The sequence below is a fragment of the Lepidothrix coronata genome, unplaced genomic scaffold (assembly GCF_001604755.1).
Source record: "Lepidothrix coronata isolate B3197 unplaced genomic scaffold, Lepidothrix_coronata-1.0 Scaffold53, whole genome shotgun sequence".
Taxonomy (NCBI): Eukaryota; Metazoa; Chordata; class Aves; order Passeriformes; family Pipridae; genus Lepidothrix; species Lepidothrix coronata.
In genome coordinates this window covers 511,093-530,436 of record NW_016690233.1, presented here as the reverse complement: position 1 = coordinate 530,436, position 19,344 = coordinate 511,093, and the positions used below count along the sequence as shown (strand labels likewise).

The following is a 19,344-nucleotide window of genomic DNA, read 5'->3' as shown; positions in this document are numbered from 1 at the left end:
GTCAGGTATGAGACAACATTATATAGACCTTCACATGCCAATGGGATTAGACAGAGATTTTATGGATAGAGATTTTGAGTCTGTGTACTGACATTTCTTCCAAGTCCCATCTAAGAAAGTAAATCCTTTCATGAATTATATCCTTCTATTTCAACATCCCCATCTCCCTTTATAAAACTGCAGTTATGTCATTATCTTCAGAGATTCATAACAACTAGCCTGTATCTCATTTGAAATACCATTAAAACACTAAATATCAGGAAAGTAACACTCATCTAGAGCAGAGCATGTGTAAAAGCCATAAAACATGCCGGTGTGACTTTCTTATTCCATTCCCATTTCTGAGAGCAGTGCCTATTTACCCCATACTCAACAGCCCCGTGGCTGGAATTATCTTTTTGGCATAGTCTGGGAAAGTGATAAAAGCCCTGGGAAAATCCATGAAGGAAATAATAGTGCTGCAGTCAGTTCAGACTGAGAAGATGAATGAAATTATTGAACAGAATATAAGGGACAGGATCTCCCTTCTCCCATCCGATAGGATCTCCTATAGACTTGCAGCAGTTTCCTCCCACCACTCTTCTGAAACATGACAGATCAATTTTTGTGGATTTTTCCACTTCTCAGATGAAGGCACAAAGAGCAATTAATTCATATGTGTCAAATTTGTGTACTATGTTATCAAACTAAAACTGACAGAAGAGATTTGGTTGCTAGACTTCCTGCTGGACATAAAATACCTTGCTGAATCCACTGAGCAGAGATGGAAGAATTTTGAAGACTACCTCACTGAGCCCCAGATCTTAATGCAGATACTCTATGTAGTAAAGGCTTATAAAGTACATAAATAAAGCATCTAGAATATCTGTGATCACACTCAAATTTTTCAGACTGCTGCCAACACTTCAATGCCAACACTGATCTTGTTATGCCGTGAATAAGAATGTATTCTACAGACATGGAAAGACATGGAAACCTCAGGATGCCTAGGAGTTTATTTCTTAATTTAAGATCAAGAAACAATCACCATCTGGGGAAGACCATCGTATTTTGTGGTGACAAGAGCTGGGAATCACCTGTACAGAAACTACCAAAAGCATTTCAGATCTTAACAGAGAAGAACAACTGGCATCTATGATGCTTCTTTTTATGAAAGGCACACAAAAATACCTTCAAAACCTAAATGTGACATTGCATGGGACGGAAGGACTACCCTACCATGAATTAGAATTTGGACATTGCAACAGTAATTGACAAAACATCTACTTAGAGCAGATTCTCCAGTACACTTAGCTAGTAAATAAGTAATACAGCTCAATCTTAAAAGATTATTCAAGAGCTAGGTATCCATTCAAGAAGCTTGTTCTAATAAAATAATGTGATATAGTACATCTTTGCCTAGTAATAAAAAAACCCCACATTACATAGCATCTGACCCAAAGCTCACTGAAGTCCACAGGAACTTCAGAGCCTTCTAAAACTAAAATAAAGCAGTTGCATAAGCCAGGAAACACAATACATTCATGTAAAATTATTAAGAAATTTTATCCTTAAAAAACCAAACAAAACAAGAAAGAAAAAAAAAAGAAAAAAGCCTTTAGAATGGAACATACTAAACTCAGTTGCTAGTTTACCCATTGTGATTGCTTTATGTTGCAAAATCAATCTCCAGCAAGGGTTAAAACATACGGGGGAAAGCATAAATGAAGCTCATAGAGCTGACTCTTCTGCTATGTATTTGCAGCTCAGCATACCATTGTGGAAATCCTGAGCCAAAAGCCTATCTAGATCTCCCTGTTTAATATTTACCAATGAAACTGTATTTCACAAAGTTGCTATACCTTTTTTTTGCTCCCACTCATAATTAAGGCCTCCACAGCATCTCATGCTCTACAGCACAGATTCTACAATGTCCTTCTTCGCTGAAAAAGAAGTCCCAATTCAAGTCAAACTCTGTTCTGTGACCACTTCCCACATGACAAACAAAACATGTTGTTTTCTATTAAACTCTTATGCCAATTGTTCTAGTCTAGCCACTGCCTTCCCCTACTCACCTACCCACCCCCCGGGCTGAAGAAATTTTGTTTACTTAGGTTTTCTTCAAATGGCCACCATTCTGTGCCTCTGACCACAAAGTATGCATTACCAGAGTGGGTAGCATTCAAGATATGGGTGCACCATGGGTGCACTACAGTAGCCTTATACACTTTAAATTGGTCCTAAATTCTCCCTTTTCACAACCTCCAAAATTCTGTTTCTCTTTTTAATCCCACCAGCACGGAGATGATGTTTGCAGACTCACAATGACTCTCAAATCAAGCATCAACAGCCTCTCGTGGTATATGCACAGTCATGGCTTCACGCAGCTTCAACAATTACCATAATTTTGCATTCATCAACCCTGACTTTCATCTGAATTTATTGCCTCAATACCTAAGATGGGATCTCTTTCTGTCTATAGCATAATCTCCTGTGTCTGAGCTAGACATTTTAATTCCTTTTATACCCATAATGTCTTTCCAACAGCATTTAAAATAGAACTCACATCACTAAAATATGTACGTCTCAAGAAACTCTCTAACGTGAATCTTAAGAATCAGTTCAAATATGTTTCACAATGTTAGAAAAATTCCAGCTTTGTAGTTTGAAATTCTACAATTTACAGTGACCTCTATTTTTGACAGTCGTGCATATTTACATAACGATAACTAATTCTCAGATCTAGATGGTTTATGTATGTGTTGAACAGAAGAAATTCCTGACAAATCCACTGGTAACCTCCTTTAATTAAAAAAAATTACTATTTACTCCTGCCATCTTCTGTTCCTCAGGGTGAATAAAGATAACACTCATAAGTTCACAGCTGAGCATGTCACACCTGACTTCTCTCACTTCCTCACTTAAGTGAGGATTATTCAGTTTTAGTCACTGATTATTATTCATCTCAAATTCGACTTTCATTTTAAAAGATTGGATTTCTATAAATTTGAACTAAAATTAATTTTACTGACATTTAACTTGAGACAGTTTTTCCACTTATTTCATGTAAATAACGGTTCATGCAAAACAATCGCTCTGACCTCATTTATAGAGAGTATTAATGCAAATAGTTCATTAGTCTTTCCAGCATGCATTTATCTTTTCTAAATGCTCTAATTAACCCTTGATCGCGTTTTTAAACACCACATTCCTGCTGGTTTCTTGCTTTCAATGAATCTAACTCCTAGTTTTTTACTTTTTAGTGAACGCAAAATAATTACTTAAATTCCCTCAAGATAATTTTTTCCCCATTCTCATCAAAACTGCCTTCTAAGCCTGCTAGGCTCACTCTCTTTTTCATTCTCCTTACTTGGACATGAGAAGTACTTTTAAAATAATGGTTGGGTTCTTATTTTGACTTTTCCGTCAACCTCCAGAAGCTCTTTCTTCTTCTGTTCTCCCACCACTGGATTACTTTTAAATAAAAACAATCAAACAAAGTTTTATCCTGTTTTGAGAGGGTGTTCACTCCCTTAGAAGGTTTTCACCAGTGACATACATCTGCAAGCATTTTCCCTTTATGTACTCATTTTAAACTCCCACTAAAGAGACTCTACGTTTCTTCATAATTGCTTCTTTATAGAAGTTAAATGTTGCATTTCATTTTATTCTACTACATGGATAAAGAAGTTCAGTTCCCAAAGTTTACCCTCATTTGTACCAAATTTGTATTTTTAAAACAGCTACATACTGTACCAGGCCATTTCTGTACCACTCCTAGACTGATCAAGTTTTACCACTGCCCCAGAAATCCTTACAGTGCAAGTAACTAGTTCCTAGAGGAGCTGGCTACAGGTACAAGAATGCTAACCCAAGATGTTACACATACAGGATGTGGTTTTCTGTTTTCTTTAAATTCAATTATAGCTCATGCCTTTTATCAACAGGTACAGGTGATAAAATGGAAGATGAGGAGCCACCAAAAGGAAGTAACAGGGGATATTCAGTCTAATCCCCAATTCACATAACTATTCATAAACCAGAGAAAGATATCAGGTAAGGAGGTAGCATTAAAACCTCCAAATTGCTAAATGCCAGGAAAGTACAAGCTGCATCACTGGAAGTGTGACCTGTTCTTATTCTCTTTCTCCTATGCAGTCACTGTTGCACAGAGAATACTGGGCTGAGTGAATCTCTCATATAGCTGCTCTTGCATTACGTGTCTCAGTCATCAAGAACTTCAAAAATTATCAGCATTTCAAAATTGAATAGCAAAAAAAGCCAACAGAACAAAAAATTACGAAGAAAAATTATCAGAATTTTTGCCTTTGAAGACTTACAAAACTAAATAATATAGAAATCTTTGATCTCCCTTCAAGTTTGGTAGTCTTTCTTGCATTATTAATGTCAAAATTACAAAAACAAAACCAAGGGCAGCTGAACAACAGTTCAGGGCTCTAAGAGTCAAAAGTAATTTTCCATTTTGAAGTGAAGAAACTTGGAATCCATAAACACACCAATAGAGAAACAATATTTTTTAAAAAGTTTAGAAAGTCCAAAGGCAAGACAAGCAAATTACTGGATAAATACACACATTTCTCAGAAGAAAAGTCTGAATGGTCTTTTATTTGCATTTGGAAAAATACATGCAAAAAAAAATTTCTCTTTTTGAAAGCACTTCCTACTACGTCTTCATAGGGGCACTGCAAACGTTTGCTATTACCAAAACTCAGGAAGCTCAAATTAGCCTGGTTTTATTTACACATCCCTGAAAAGAGTCAAGAGCACAAAAAACAACCCTCTAAACTGTTCAGTGGAACCAGCCACACGAAAGCACTAAACAGAGAACAAACTGAGCACGTTAATAGTAATTTCAGAATGACATGCTGATATGGATTTACAGACTCACCTTCAATGCCCATATGTGAGTTAAAGAATTTCTTTAAAATCCATCCCACTTATGTTTTAATATAGACATTCATACACACGCCCCCCAAGCACCATTTATCATGAAAGTTTTCTCTCATAACGAGAATACTTAATGGAGACAAAACAACACAAGATGAAGAAGGTCCTTGAGAAAATGGCATTTCTCTCTGTTATGCTTTTTATCATTAGATGTGGACAGTACAAAGTTTGATTGTGTCCTTAAACTTCCATTTACTTCCATTTGACAGATATGCTGATTAATAAATGCTAACAGTTTGCACCACTGCACAAGTCATGAAGAAAATGTTTGGGTGTTTGGGTTTTTTTTTAGACAAGAAGGTAAAGAAAGAAATTAAATACTGGCAACAAGTCATGTTTGTTTAACTGGACCCGAAGGGTATAATTTTTTTTGAGTATGTCAGTGGCATAGAATGAGAACTTCTACCAGAGGCAGCTGAATGAGAAGATGCATAAACCACACTAAGTTCAGATAATCTCTCCAGAACAACTTCCTGCCAGAAGGTAGGCATCAAGCTAAATATTTTCTACTGGCACTATCATGTCTTTTGCAATTATTTTAAGTTCCATCTGATGAACCCTAATTTTCAAAAATTTAAAAAAAAAAAGAAACAAAAAAAACCAAAAAAAACCCAAAAACAAAAACAAAGCAACAAACCAAAACCTACTCTCTGGGATCTTGTCTGCCTCAGATAAATGGAAAAATAAAATTCTGTCTGTGAGGATACTTAATTCCATGCAAACAATCTTTTTCAGAAACTGTTTGGTGATGCATAAAATACTGGGGCAGTAACATAGTAAAAATTGAAGTATGCTAGAGAAACCGTATGTTGTAGGTATTGGAAATCGTCCCTGTCAAACACTTGCATATCAAGTGCAAAAAGTATGCCTTATTACTCAATTTGGATGACAGAAAATAATCATTCCATTTGGGCTGCAGAATCTGTCTGTGAGCTGGTTGCTCTTAAAAGTGGAATCACTCGTGGAACCATACTGCATAAATCTGTGTAGCCTGTAAGCATGAATTATCTCATTATCCAAGTCATCCTGATGGAAATTCACGTAGTTTGCTTCAAATCTCATTGACTCTTTTAACTTCTAGATATAAGTGACATTCTAAACACAAAGAAAATTGTGCTTTTCTCTGTCACTAATCTGGGGAAAATCTGCTTTGTTGGGCATAAGTTATTAATATACAATGCACTTTAAAAGTGTTCACCTCAACCATGTCAAATTCTACAGGCAAAGGAACAATGCAAACACATCTATGAAGGAACTGAATACACCACATTTCCTGCATGTGTGCAGGTTTCCATCACTTTTATGACATCTCAAGGACCATATTACAACAGACTTGAATACTACTCAAGACAGTAAGAATTCTCAACCAAAAGCAACATACCTAGAGCACTCAGGCCTCATATTCTCCTTGATATTTCTAATAATGACATGTTTAATTAGAAATACACACACGCGACACGTTACCTTTGATGCCATACGCATGAACAGTGAGTTTTGATCCTCTGCTGTCCTCATCTTCTCGTTTTTGACCAAATCCTTCAGGTCCGTATTATCATCATCCTGAAAATACCGTACTCTCTCTTTATCTACATGAGTAGGGACCTGGAAACAAACATATTAAAAATAAATATTTACCTAATGAGAAAGATCAGCTATAAAATTCAGATCCTAATAATTTCAACAAGTTTAAAGAATCATGAATCAAGCTAAGCACATCTGAAACAACTGGGCTGACTGCTTCATTTTATCTAAGGAAAATAATATCTTCCCCTTCTTCAACTGCATCAGTATGTATAAATAAAAATGTAGCCTCTTTCCACAATCACTATATCCTTTACATCCTTCAGGTATCAGAGCTACAACATTATCACTCAGGGAAGATGTAGAGTTATTAACTGAAACAGTTAATAAGCTCACAAAAATGAAATATTCTAAAAAGTAATTTTTATTATTGACAATTCAAAAGTTTTTGTAAAGTCACAGATACTACTGAAACACAGTAATCACAGAGTGTACTGAAAACTTGTATGAATATGCTACCTCTGCTGGGAAATGTTGCCATCTTAGACAGAGTGCACAAGAGAACAGATGTCCTTTAGCTTACGACTTAACTAAATTCTGAAGGAGCACAGGGAATGGTCATTAACACACAGCAAGATGGCATTTTCTAAAATGGAAACAACAGGAGGATGACAACAAATTCCTTGGTCTCTTATGCCTTTTGCTCCTCCATAGCACTGCTGCAAAATGATCTGTCCTGCTAATCAAGAACAAACTTCTTGTTCCCCAAAGCACTTTCTTACAAAGATTGGGTCATGATTACTATTACCAGCAGTAGCCATATTTTTTTATTAGAAGAAAAGTAAAATTAGCCCCTGAGACCTGAGTATCTTGGTAAAATCTTTCTTATTTTGGCAATACTCATCTCTGCTAATCTTCATTATTTACATAACTTTATGGAATATAAACTACTTGGCTAAGAGACCGTGATAACTTGAAAAACCTACTTTTCCATGAATGTGCATTTAAGTAAGCTGTAAAGTGATCCCTAGGGAAATACAATCTGAAAATAAACTTAATATATGCTTAATAAATATGCACTCTAGCACTTAATTACAATCATCTTCTGAAAGAAACATTTTAGCTACCTATTGACATTCTGATAAGACACTCATTAATTATGGCATCACCAAAGTAAAGCTACAAAATTATTTAATAATTACACTTTAATACTCACACTTGTAAAACTTACCATCTGTCGCTTTCTCCGTCCTCCTTTTGCCTCTTGTGGTTCAGCTGGTCCAGTTACAGGCCATGCCATTCCACTCTCATCTGTTCTGACAAGGACCACTTGTTCATCTTCTTGACGGCTTGAAGCCTGTGTCAGGTTTTAAGGCATATTTTAAAACAGATGGCGCAGACAAACCACATTAAATAAATGTTTAAAATACTAAATAACAGATTCTTCACATTTCGTGTGTTCACTGTAATTCAAAGCAGACAGCATTACCTTAACAAGGTATTCTTTTTCACATTCGAAAAGTACAGAATATTAAAAATATATTCAGTTAGTTAAGTGCAGAGTTAATAAATACTTTCCAAAGAACCAAGTTTGTATTCTTTAGTTTTTTCTCTTACACTTCATCCCCAGAAGAAATACAATGCATATGAAGACTGAAACAGATAATATTGAATTGATATACCACACCATCTTTATAAGAGTGTATTCCCAAAAACCATCTGAAAAGTAGTTTTTCTGGTTTAATGTTTTTTTTTCATTTCAAAACTTGGCTAATAAACTAGCCAAAACCTTAGCTACTGGTTTTCAACACATTCCATCAGATCAAACTTTTGTTTCCTGTCATTTTTAACACGCTGTAATACTGAGATTTTTTAAATCTTGATTGTAGGATATGCAAAATAGGAAATACAAAGAGCTCAACATAAGTGTCTCTATGGTGATGAAGAAACAGATAAATAGATGTACATTTATTATTTAGGTCAAGTTAAATTGTAGACTGAGGCAGAAATGACAACATTTAAATCATCTGTTTGTGTGCCAAAATATATGGAAACAATAACAAGCATTCACCTGACCTATGTCAAATAAGTCATTTGCTTTTGGATGGTAAACTCATTCAATCTCACATAAATTGCACATGTATTTAATTACAGCTTCTACATACCAAAAGAAACTTGGAAATCATGAGCAGGGTAGCTTCTAAACTTAAACCAAACTCTTGAGGTGCTGGAGATGTGAGGTAAGAGGCACAGATAAGACAGGGCTACAAGGGAAGCTTTCACACACTTACCCTTGATCCTCAGGGTGGAATAGAACTACCAGTTCATCTGCTGGAAGAGCAACTCAGTAGGGCACAAGCAATACAGATTTCAAAAGCACTAAGGACAAATGCCAAACAAATTAACTAAGAGTGCTCTTCTGAATTTTCTACTCATAAATTTAAAAAAAATAGCCTAATCAGGGATATGGAAGTCAGTCACTCCCTTGGCTACAGCAACAAGATAGTGGAGCTTAAGATTCTAAGGAAAGTGAGTAAGGCAAGAAACGGAACAAAGGAAAAATAATCCTGGATTATAGAAAAACAGACTTCAACTTATTCAGGGATCTGCTTGGCTGGATTTCATGAGCGATGGTCATGAATGTCAAGGTGTCAAAGAAAGCTGGTTGATCTTCAAGGAAAACCCCCGCAGAGGATGAGAAGGGACCATTTCATCTGCTAACCCCACTTGGCTAAATGGGGAACTTCAAACAAAACTCAGAAAGCAATAAGGAAGCGTACAGAAGGTGAAATCTGAGAAGTTACCCAGGAGGACCCCAGAAGCACTTTCCAGGCATACTGGCATAGAATAGAAAACCACAGCTGAAGACGAAACTAGCAAGAGATGGAAAAAAACAAAAAGGGATTCTACGAGCATACTGGATATTCACCTACAAGTAAGGACAACAGAGGTCTGCTGTTGAGAGAGGAAAGGCCATGAAAGAGGTTAAGACACTCAGTATCTTTGCCAGTCCTTAGCAGCAAAGTCTGCCCTTGGGCTTCTCAGGCCCCAGTGCCTACCAGTAGAGCTTGGAGGACAGAAGTATACCTGATAACTTGAGGCCCAGGTAAGCAACTTGAAATATGCCAGCTTAGGGAGCTAGATGAGATGCATACATCACATGGGAAAAGAGGTCTCTCCCAATCACATCTGAGGAGTAGCACTGGATGCTCTTGGAAAAAGGTGAATGTATACAGTCATCTTCAGAAAGGTAAAGAAGAAACACCTGGGGAACAGAATGACCACCTTCACCCCAGTCCCACAAAATATTACAGAACCAGTTCTCATGGAAGGCCCTTCATAGGGCCCCCACTTCACAGGGGTGTTCTCAAACTTACCTAAAGATATACATATACACACACATATGAAGAAAAGGCAGAAATTCTGCACCAGAAAAGTATTTAATTTTCTAAAATATTAAGAATAATTAAAAAATTATTTTTAAAGCCTGAGAACTTCCTGATTACTCTCCAAAGCTGTTTAGTTAAATCAGATGGTCAAATTAGAGCACATAATGGGGTCACTACTAAATCTGATGATATTTGGACAGCCTTTGTCAACTCTTATAAACAACTGTATTAATCTCAATTTGAAGCTATTTTCTACCAGACTGCTTTATACCTGCCATCTTTGACTAAGCAAAGCTTATCCCAGAAACCCAAATAAAGTCTGAAAAATCTGTAGATACTGAAGTATGACAGTTTCAGTGCCTTAATTACATTTCCAAGAAAAATCTATCTTTCCAAGCTGAAGAAGGTAGAAGTTATGGACCAAAAAGCTGCCTAGGTAAGCCAAAGTTCTCTCTTCAGGTTGGAAGCTGAAGACACAACCACAGATATTGCAGTGAAAACTCAAAAACCCAGAGCATTGCTAATTAGTTTGAAATAAAACAGATCTCTCTAGAGGAAAAACACCACCTTGTCCCAAACCTACAATGCCCACCGTGGCCAAAGAGGGATCCAGCAGCTCTCCCAAGAGGACTGGTCAAATCCACACACGGGGCAGCAGGTAACTAAAATTCTTAAAATACAGACGTTTCAAAAAGGACTGTGCAAGCTGTTAGTTTCCAAAAATCAATGGAATTCACAAGGTGTTCTACATGTTGGAGTTTTTTATCTGCCTTTGAAGACGGGCTCCAAAACATTAGATCCTAACAATATCTGATTTTCTTTTTTTTCTTCTCATTTCTACATGCCAACACACTAACATAAAGGCAGTAGAAGAGTATTTTCTGGATCTGAACCACAGAACGAGTGGAGGCAGAGACAGGAGTGGGGTAGGGGGCAGTAGATATAGCACATACTGAATTCTTTGCGTCAGAACTCTACAGCTGGCAAGGTATTTTGTATTTTATAGGGCTTGGGGTTTTTTTCCCCCTAATTTCAAAGACTCCTGAGTCCTGACACAAAGCATGTAATACTGACCATAACACATTTAGATTTAATTTTCCAGAGAAAAGGAAAAGGCAAAAAATTAATTTTTAGCTTTAGAATACAAAGTACGAAAAAATAGAAGTTGTCCATCAAAGAGAAATTAAAAGGAGCAGACAAAAGGATCAACTAATTATGGACAGAATGAAAACAAAGTGCAGTCTTATTAGAGACTAATAGTTTAGCATACTAGGAACTGAGATGAACCCAATGGATCCATGACAGGCATGATTATTCAGAAAATTAAAGATGTTATTAGAGGTAAAGACATCCTTCAGAAGTCAGAACCCTGTCTAAATAGAACTGAATTAAAAACACAACATAACAACAGACACTAATTATATTAACATAAAAAGGTAAGGCAAACGTTGATTTTTAGGAGGATCTTACTAACAATAATTACTAAAGCTATTTCTAAACACATCAGAAGCAGAAAGCTTTCTGATAGAAAACAAAAGACGTTCAAATAGTTATAGCATTATCAGATGAAATTTGAATAATAATTATTTGCATTTTAAACATAAGGCTTTTCTATTCAACAACCTTTAAAAAAAAAGAATAAACAGAATAAACTTTATAAATCATCTTTAAACTGAAATATCAGTAAAAGGAGTTCTCAAGCAAGCTACCATGAAGCAATGATTTTCACTAGGGCTCCCATAAATAAGTTCCAATATATAATGTCCACATTCTTCCACATGCATTATATCCTTTAAATAGGTCTCAGTATAAAAATAATGGAAAATTGCAAATACGATATAAAACCTTAAAAATGTGCCAAAGGCTGATTTGGGAAATTCCAGGGCAATGTAATGGACAAGTTCACACAAGTATAATAAAAACCCAAATTCCTCTACACTTGAACAAATACGGCATACTGTGACAGAGCCTTTGCAGGAAAAAAGCCATGACTCACAGAAGTAACAGACTTTTCTGAAGGATGCAAAGGAGTGTGGATACCAATCTAACTGCAAAAGTTACTTACTGCTCTCATTTTATCTGTTGATATTTTCTTTACACATTTATATATTTGCATTCCTATGAGTATATGACATGGCATATGGTAACCAACACCTATATGGTGATTGTGATATAATAATTACTCTTTAATAATTATCATCAGATAAATAATACCTCTATTAATATAAATATAACATAGCTTTAAAAATATATATTAAAGTACTTGAAATATGATACGTATTGTTAAATGTTAAAGTTGAAACTGGAGAAGAGGCTCAGTCGCTATCCCTGAATCTTGTGATGACTGCTAAACTAACAATATAATTTACAGTCTGAAATGAACAAAAATAGTGTGTTTTTCCAGAGTGAGTGAGGAATTGTTTGTTGCCATTAATTAAGGAACACGAATTTTTACTTCAGGCCAATTAAATATGCAAAGTACACAGTTGTTCTCACCAAATGTACAAACCACTATAGAGCGATTAACACCCAACTGAACAAAACAAAGACAGCAAGTCTGGTTTTGAAAGATAAAAGCTTTAAACTAAATACATAAATAAATAAAATGCAGTTCTGAAAAAGATTTTTGAACTCTCCAGAGATGCTGCCTGTTCCATAATCAGCAGGACAAAGTAGAAAAGCTCTGCCACACTAGGTGCATAGCTTAATTTGAGACACTGGAGTAGATGAACAAAGGGAGTAATCAGGCCAAACATCTCAGATAGGATCTACTCAATTAGAACTGCTTTTTAATGCTGTTAGCTGAAGGGAATAAAATACATTTTAAGAGTCAGTATATTGTGGGATAGGGAACAACCAGAGCCAGAAAAAAACAAACTTTTTTTTTAATTACTGAGCCAACGAAAAGCTGGATGCTGCATGAACTGAGAGCTGTCTGCAAATGTTTACCAGGAGCTACACTCAAGTGGTATACAAGTACAGTGTAATGAAGGAATAACAAAGTTCAGCAATAATCTTCAGCAAGGAACAAACTTAACAACAAACAACCAAACACTTTATAGGGAAAAATCAGATGCTGCACTAAGTACGCCACCTGTCTCCTTTCTCTTACAGTCTATGGCCACTGGAAATTATTTGAATATTGTCTTATTCCTCTCTGGAAAAGTCTGTCCTTATGTTATAATATTAACTAAGCGTCTAGAAGGCATCTAGCACTTCTCAGAGTAATGGACGCAGCTATTTCTTCCATCCACTGTCTCCTGTTCTTTTCCATTGTTCCTTCCCCTCCCATTTCAATTACCCCTCTGTTAGGTTCTTGGGTTGCATTCACACATGATCACCACAGTTATCAGAAGGATGATCCATCCAGAAGGAGCAGTCTGCCTCCTTCAGTGCTGGCTATTCGTAAGGGCACCAGGTCTCATCACTGAGGAGTTGATGTAGTCACTACCTGGAGTCCCCATGTACCAGGTTTCAAAGCATTTAAGTTACCCTTCAGGCTCTGACATTTGTTGTGAATAATGGCACCATGACCTTCAAGGTAATGCTTACAAAACCAGTAGGTAGACCATAATCCATAGCAAGATTGAGGTTTGAATCTCACAGCAAGATGAAATTAAAACAGTCCAAAGTCTTTAATAGCAGTCCATTGTATAAAAGTTGTGTCTTTCATCTGAGTTTCTTATAGCAGAAAAAAAGCTATAAGAGGAAGGAAAGCAAGAGCAAACTTCTAACTAGGTTAAAAATTTAGTATTTCCAGAAAGACTCAACGAACATATTAATAAGAATCACTATTACAACTTCAAAAGGTATTAAGCTAACACAGAAATGGGATTTTAAAAAGGTTTTAGAAGATCAGGAAGTCCATCTGCCATATTCAGGATCTTGTTCTTAATACAGTGGAGAGAAGCATTAGAAAATCTAATGCAGGCTGTAACACAGAAGTGAACTATTCCACAGAAGAGTATCTTTATCAGGTAGTGCTTCACTTGCGTATAAAACATACAACTAAAAAAACTCCAAAAACTCCAAACCATGGAAAAGGATTAAGTCTTTATCCTTTCTCTCCCCCAGTCAGTGAGTGACACGTTAATAACATATTATGCAAAAAAACTTAATTTTTTCTTACTGATATAAAATCAGTTGCCCGCCAATTCTTTGTTCTTATATTATAAAAAGGGTATTTTAGCAAAACTGTGTATTACTCAAAATAAACAACATGACCTTCTTATTAATCTCCTCTTTATAAAATGTGTCCAATCATCCCTGCATTCAAAAATCTTTTTATTTGCATTGAGTATTTATTTTCCTAGAGCATCTCTACGATAGGGTGATCAGAATAATATCTTGTGAGTAGAATGGACACACACACAAACCTCAAACCGAATTCAGTAGGACTCATCCTGCCAGCCTGGAGAAGTAAGGCTGGAACCAATAATACATAACTTACAGCAGCTTGTAATGAGCCTGTCCAGTGATGCCTCCAGTAATGGGGAAAACTAAAGCAATTAAGTCTAACTTAACAGTAATACTGGATATCAGGAAGCAACATAACCTTGCAAATACAACTTCAAAAAAACCATCTAAAGACGAAGTTTGATATTTGAAATTGTTAGCTACACTTTGAAATGGTTAGACACTTAGCCATACCATCAATGAGCCACTGTAGGTATGAGATGCAAGAAAACTTGGGGGAAAAAAAAGTAATGACTAGATGGCTCTAGACAGCAGTAAAAATATACAGAAATTTAACATGGTGTTAGGAGAAAAACAGAGCCAGAAAAAATTATGCCATCAGCTACAAGTGCTGCATGGAACTTGGATATGGCTGCTGCCTCCGGTGTCAAAGCATATTTCCAAGCTTTTGTATTATCAGTTTGAACTCTACAAAGTTTTATCCACCCTGCCCTTTCATACTTTTTACGTGTACTGAAACCATAAGCTGTTTTACATCATTTATTGATAGAATTTCTCCAATACCTTTTAATTGCAAAAGCCAATTTCCTATAAATTACATTCAGGAAGCTAAACCACTTTGTCTTAATATGTTTTTGTCTTACGAATAATTGTGTAATCTTCTCTTACTGACATCAACAAGAGTGTCCAGGAAATACACTCACCAATAACTGCATATACCTACTATTTTTAAAAAGTATGCACTAATGATATTAAAGCTGTTCTGCAGCAGTATACCCACGTCATTATCCCCTGTTCCAGTTAGAGCTAGTCAACTCCACATGGAAAACACAAACTTTTGCTGAAGAAAGAATGGCGCAGCCATCTTGCACACAAGATTCAAGCGTGATGGAACACCAGGAATCAGACATTATGAGCTAAAAATATCTGAGAGTAAACAGACCATGAGCCATCTGTTGCTGCATCTCCCCACCACCCGAAGTTCCAAATAAAATCAGAGATTTCTATTGTGCATTTAGTGAGGGTCATTAATTCCCATCTTTCTAGTTGTTATAGAACGATCTAACTATACTTTCTTGCAAAGCAGTTTTAAATAGTTTTTAAAGGATTCTTTATATATTGTAAGTCTATAAGCATTACTTCAACTGTATTTAAGTTTTGCATTGGTTAAGTCAGAATGAAAAGCCACTCGACCATGTGTTATTAAAGTATATTACAGGTAAATTTTGACAACCAAATATTTTTATTGCAGAAAAACATCTGTGTTTATAGTCACAATTCCTAAACCTAAAATTAAACATCCTGGCACACCTGCAATTTTGAATGTTAATTTTCAGGGTGATTTGGTTTTGCCTTTTTTTTGTGTTTGTTTAGCTTTGGTTAGGGATTTTTTAAAATTAAAAAAAACTCTTGCAACAAGAGCACTGATTAGTTTCCTTCTTTCTTTCACCTCCTATTCCAAAGTATTAATCACCATTTAAACTTTACATGTATACCTACATATATACAAACACACATGTACACACACACACCCCACTGTACTTATAGATAACTCTCTCTTTTTCCAAGGAATCATTGTCATCTTTAAGCTATTTGTGAAAAGGTTATTCTTGAAAACAAGGACATTATCTGCGCTGCAATTAGTTTCTCCGGATAAAGATCCAGCATGTTCCATCCTGTGTCTCCTAATGAAGAACTGTACGTAATGGTATGCAACAGATGTAATTTTTATTATAAATAGGATTTGAGATATAAGCCAAACTGTTGTATTCAGTTTCCTTTTTGAAAAATAGTGTTAGCTCTTCAAAAAGAATTTTTAAAAAATCATATATACTGAGCTAGCTTCCTTAGAATTCTCCCTCAGTCTGGACTCTAATGCATCTCAGGGATCCAAATTAAATATTAGACCTTCAATACATCAAAATTTGTGTTCAGATAAGACGTGTTGGAAACCTAATCATCTTTGTACTCAAGAAGCATAATAAATAAAAATAGCAGAAGCATTTGAAGTATGTGAAGCTCTTAATATTATGATGGCTTTCACTAAAAGACGAGCCCTACTTATGCCATAAAACTTGCTAAATTAACTTTTCCTTGCACTATAAATTTTTTCCACCTGAGATGCACAAGCAATGGACTGGAGACTGTTACTCTTACAGATGCAACAGGTAGCCTAGAAAGAGTTTTCTCTATTAAAGAAGCATCATATCAGTGAGATGCCCACTGTAAAGTGAAATGCTGTGCCTGCCAAAATTCAAGACTATTGCCTACAGATCTCTTCTATGCCCAAGAGGCATATCAGAAACACTACATACTCTTCAGTAGAAAAACTTTAAATTTTTTTCTGATTTTTTTCCTCTATCCTGAGGAATACATTTGAGAGAGAGTGTATACATATATATATACATATATATCTTTCAATCACTGTTTTATTCCCTATGCTTTAAATATATTTATTAAATCAATCATACTAGACCAAGGGGTGACAGACTTCCATAGAAAACTCAGTTATTCAAACGAAGATTTGCTATGCTGAAATAATTCATATTTTCCCTACATATTCTCAAAAGCATGACAGAAAAGCCAGTATTTGTTTCCATTTTTCAGAATTCTCTTCTTTTAAATACTCCATGATACCATGATAGTATATTCTCTACCATGCTATTTTGCTTAAAGTACCACCTTCTAGCTTTCATTTAATTTTGTATTGATTTTGTATTTTGAATGCAATTCATCATTATTGAGAGCTGTCTCTAGCATTTGCTCAGCAGAGACTGCTTTCTGTTTCCTGCATACTAATTAAGTGCTATGGAACACAGAAACAGACTTAGGGTTGAGAAGCTTTTTTCTAAACCATACTTCATTTGGGACTGAAAACAGTTTTAAAAGATGCATACTCTTATATACTATATTCATTCACCATCATGCTGTTGGACTAGGTGAACACTGTAAGTCCCTTCCAACTGATATATTCTATATTCTGCTTCTTCCTCATTTAAGTTTTTACCTCCCAATCTTTGTACTACCAAAACCCACTGCAAATTATGTGCCTTGAAGGAGTGCTAATGTTTCAGATATATTTTGTTAAATAAAAAGACTGAATAAAAGCACAAATTACACCAGTTGTGATTAGTACTGATATATGGCAGAGGTGGCATCCTCATAACTAATGTATTCAAATCTAGAGTTGTGTAGCACTCTCAGGTAACAGAAATATAAACTGTACTTGAGAGGTAAACTATGAACACATGAAAGTTATTTTCTAAATGCTGAAGTCTCCACAATTTTCTGCTGTGTCCTTACATTCAATAAGTACTCATTTTCATCACCTATCAGAAACACAGCAGCCTTCTCTTTACGCAGTTTCACTAGGGCTCAAACAAAATGTCCATGATAAAGTAGACATAAGCATCTCCAAATAAGCATCATTCTATAACAAATGAAATCAAAAGTTTTTTCATTTCCATAGACTCTGCAGGTTACCTCCTGCTCCAACTTAAAAACAAACACAATCTACATTTTAATTAATCATTTTAGAAGAATCTTTGCATGTGTACTCATTGCATATGTATACAAATGACTGAAGTATTTAAGTACAACACCCATCAAGACCCCTAATTTCATTAATAGATACTTTACTCGTTTTTGAAAACTGTACTTCAAAACCATATTTTTGGGGTTGCTTGGGGTAAAATTCCAGTCTAAGTCAAAAAAACTACAAAACTAGTCACTAAGTCAAACTGTAAAAGCTAGATTTGCCTTTAGTTTCACTTACAAACAAAAATAAATAAATAAAACCAGGATTTAAGCTAACACTTCACAGTCCCTTAAGTCTATAGTTTCTTGATCACCTTGAGGCAGAATAAACCAGCACCACTGCCAAAAGAATTGATCCTGTCCTCTGTACCAACTCCAGCCACTCATACACCCCCCTACATGTGCCTTCACTCAGTCCCACAGTGAACTGAATTGGGAAATTGATCCATGTCCAATTAATCAAAAAGAAAAAACCTTCCTAGGGAGATGCATTCAAAATTGCCTTCACCGCTTCCTGATTTATCTTCCCAGTTCTCTCAACAGAAATTAAAATAAGGCAAAGCCACATTTCAGGACCTCCTAGCATGACATTGGCCGTGCAGCTCCAAGGAAGCAGAGAGAGACCTGCCTGAAACATGTTTGTTATTGGTAGTGGAGGCAAAGCTATCAGACTTTGGGATCTATGGGACATCCATTTGGAAAACCATTTCTGTGAAAACTGCTTCAGGTATCCCACTTGTAATACATCTGTCTGAACTGGCTGAGTCTGTCAGTTGGGTGGCCAATGCTATGGAAAGGCTGATTCGTACAGAATCAAACAGTCCTTCACAAATCAGCTTCTCTTCTGTTATGAGATGGTTTCTGAACATCTGGGCTGTTTAGACACACAGTGTGATATAGCTGGCCCTTGATACACAGGAGTACCAAGTACATTCTGCTTGTGATCCAGCAGTCCAAAAGTTGGAAGCTGTAAAACCAGTAAGACTACCCTGGCACTATCACAAAGACAGGACTTAGGACAGAGTAACTGACAGCTCTGCTGGACTGCTCATCCTCAAAAGCCACGTAATATAGGCCAGAAGAAGCCAGGAAACAGGCCCAGGTAAGGCATATTCAAAAATATTTAGATTTGGTACTTTTGAAATGACTACATACTATTAGTTTTAAATATGCTTTAATTTAATTGAGATAAAAATCAGACTGTGGTTAAGACCAAGGCTGACCAAAACTGTTATTCTTGACTCAGTTTCTAAGAAACAGGTGTCCACCAATTTTTGAGGCCCACCCATAACACTCTCTCTACTTTCCAATTTTAAAATCTGAATGGATTTTTCCTATGTAATTACACAACTCCAATCTGCTTTGTGCAAGTTTTTTTATATATATACACGAAAAACATGCCCAAGAATTGCACTGCAATGAAGTAGTCTATCTACACAGAGTTTTTGTATCTTGTGAATTCAAAGTCTGAGACTTTAATCCTATTGCCACAAGGCAGTCAGCAAGAGGCCACACATTAACTTCCAGTTCAGTC

The 19,344-nt window shown here is 35.9% G+C and overlaps 1 protein-coding gene across 2 annotated transcripts in view; it reads right to left on the bottom strand.

Annotated features, from left to right (window-relative positions):
* Window positions 1–19,344, bottom strand: part of CWF19L2 (CWF19-like 2, cell cycle control (S. pombe)) — a 69,661-nt gene that overhangs the window by 21,566 nt on the left and 28,751 nt on the right. For both annotated transcript variants that reach the window (XM_017816018.1, XM_017816019.1), the window contains exons 11-12: window positions 7,700–7,825; window positions 6,412–6,549 (exon numbers count right to left, since the gene is read on the bottom strand). In XM_017816018.1, the coding sequence (XP_017671507.1) occupies window positions 6,412–6,549; window positions 7,700–7,825 (264 nt within the window). The remainder of the gene's footprint in view (window positions 1–6,411; window positions 6,550–7,699; window positions 7,826–19,344) is intronic.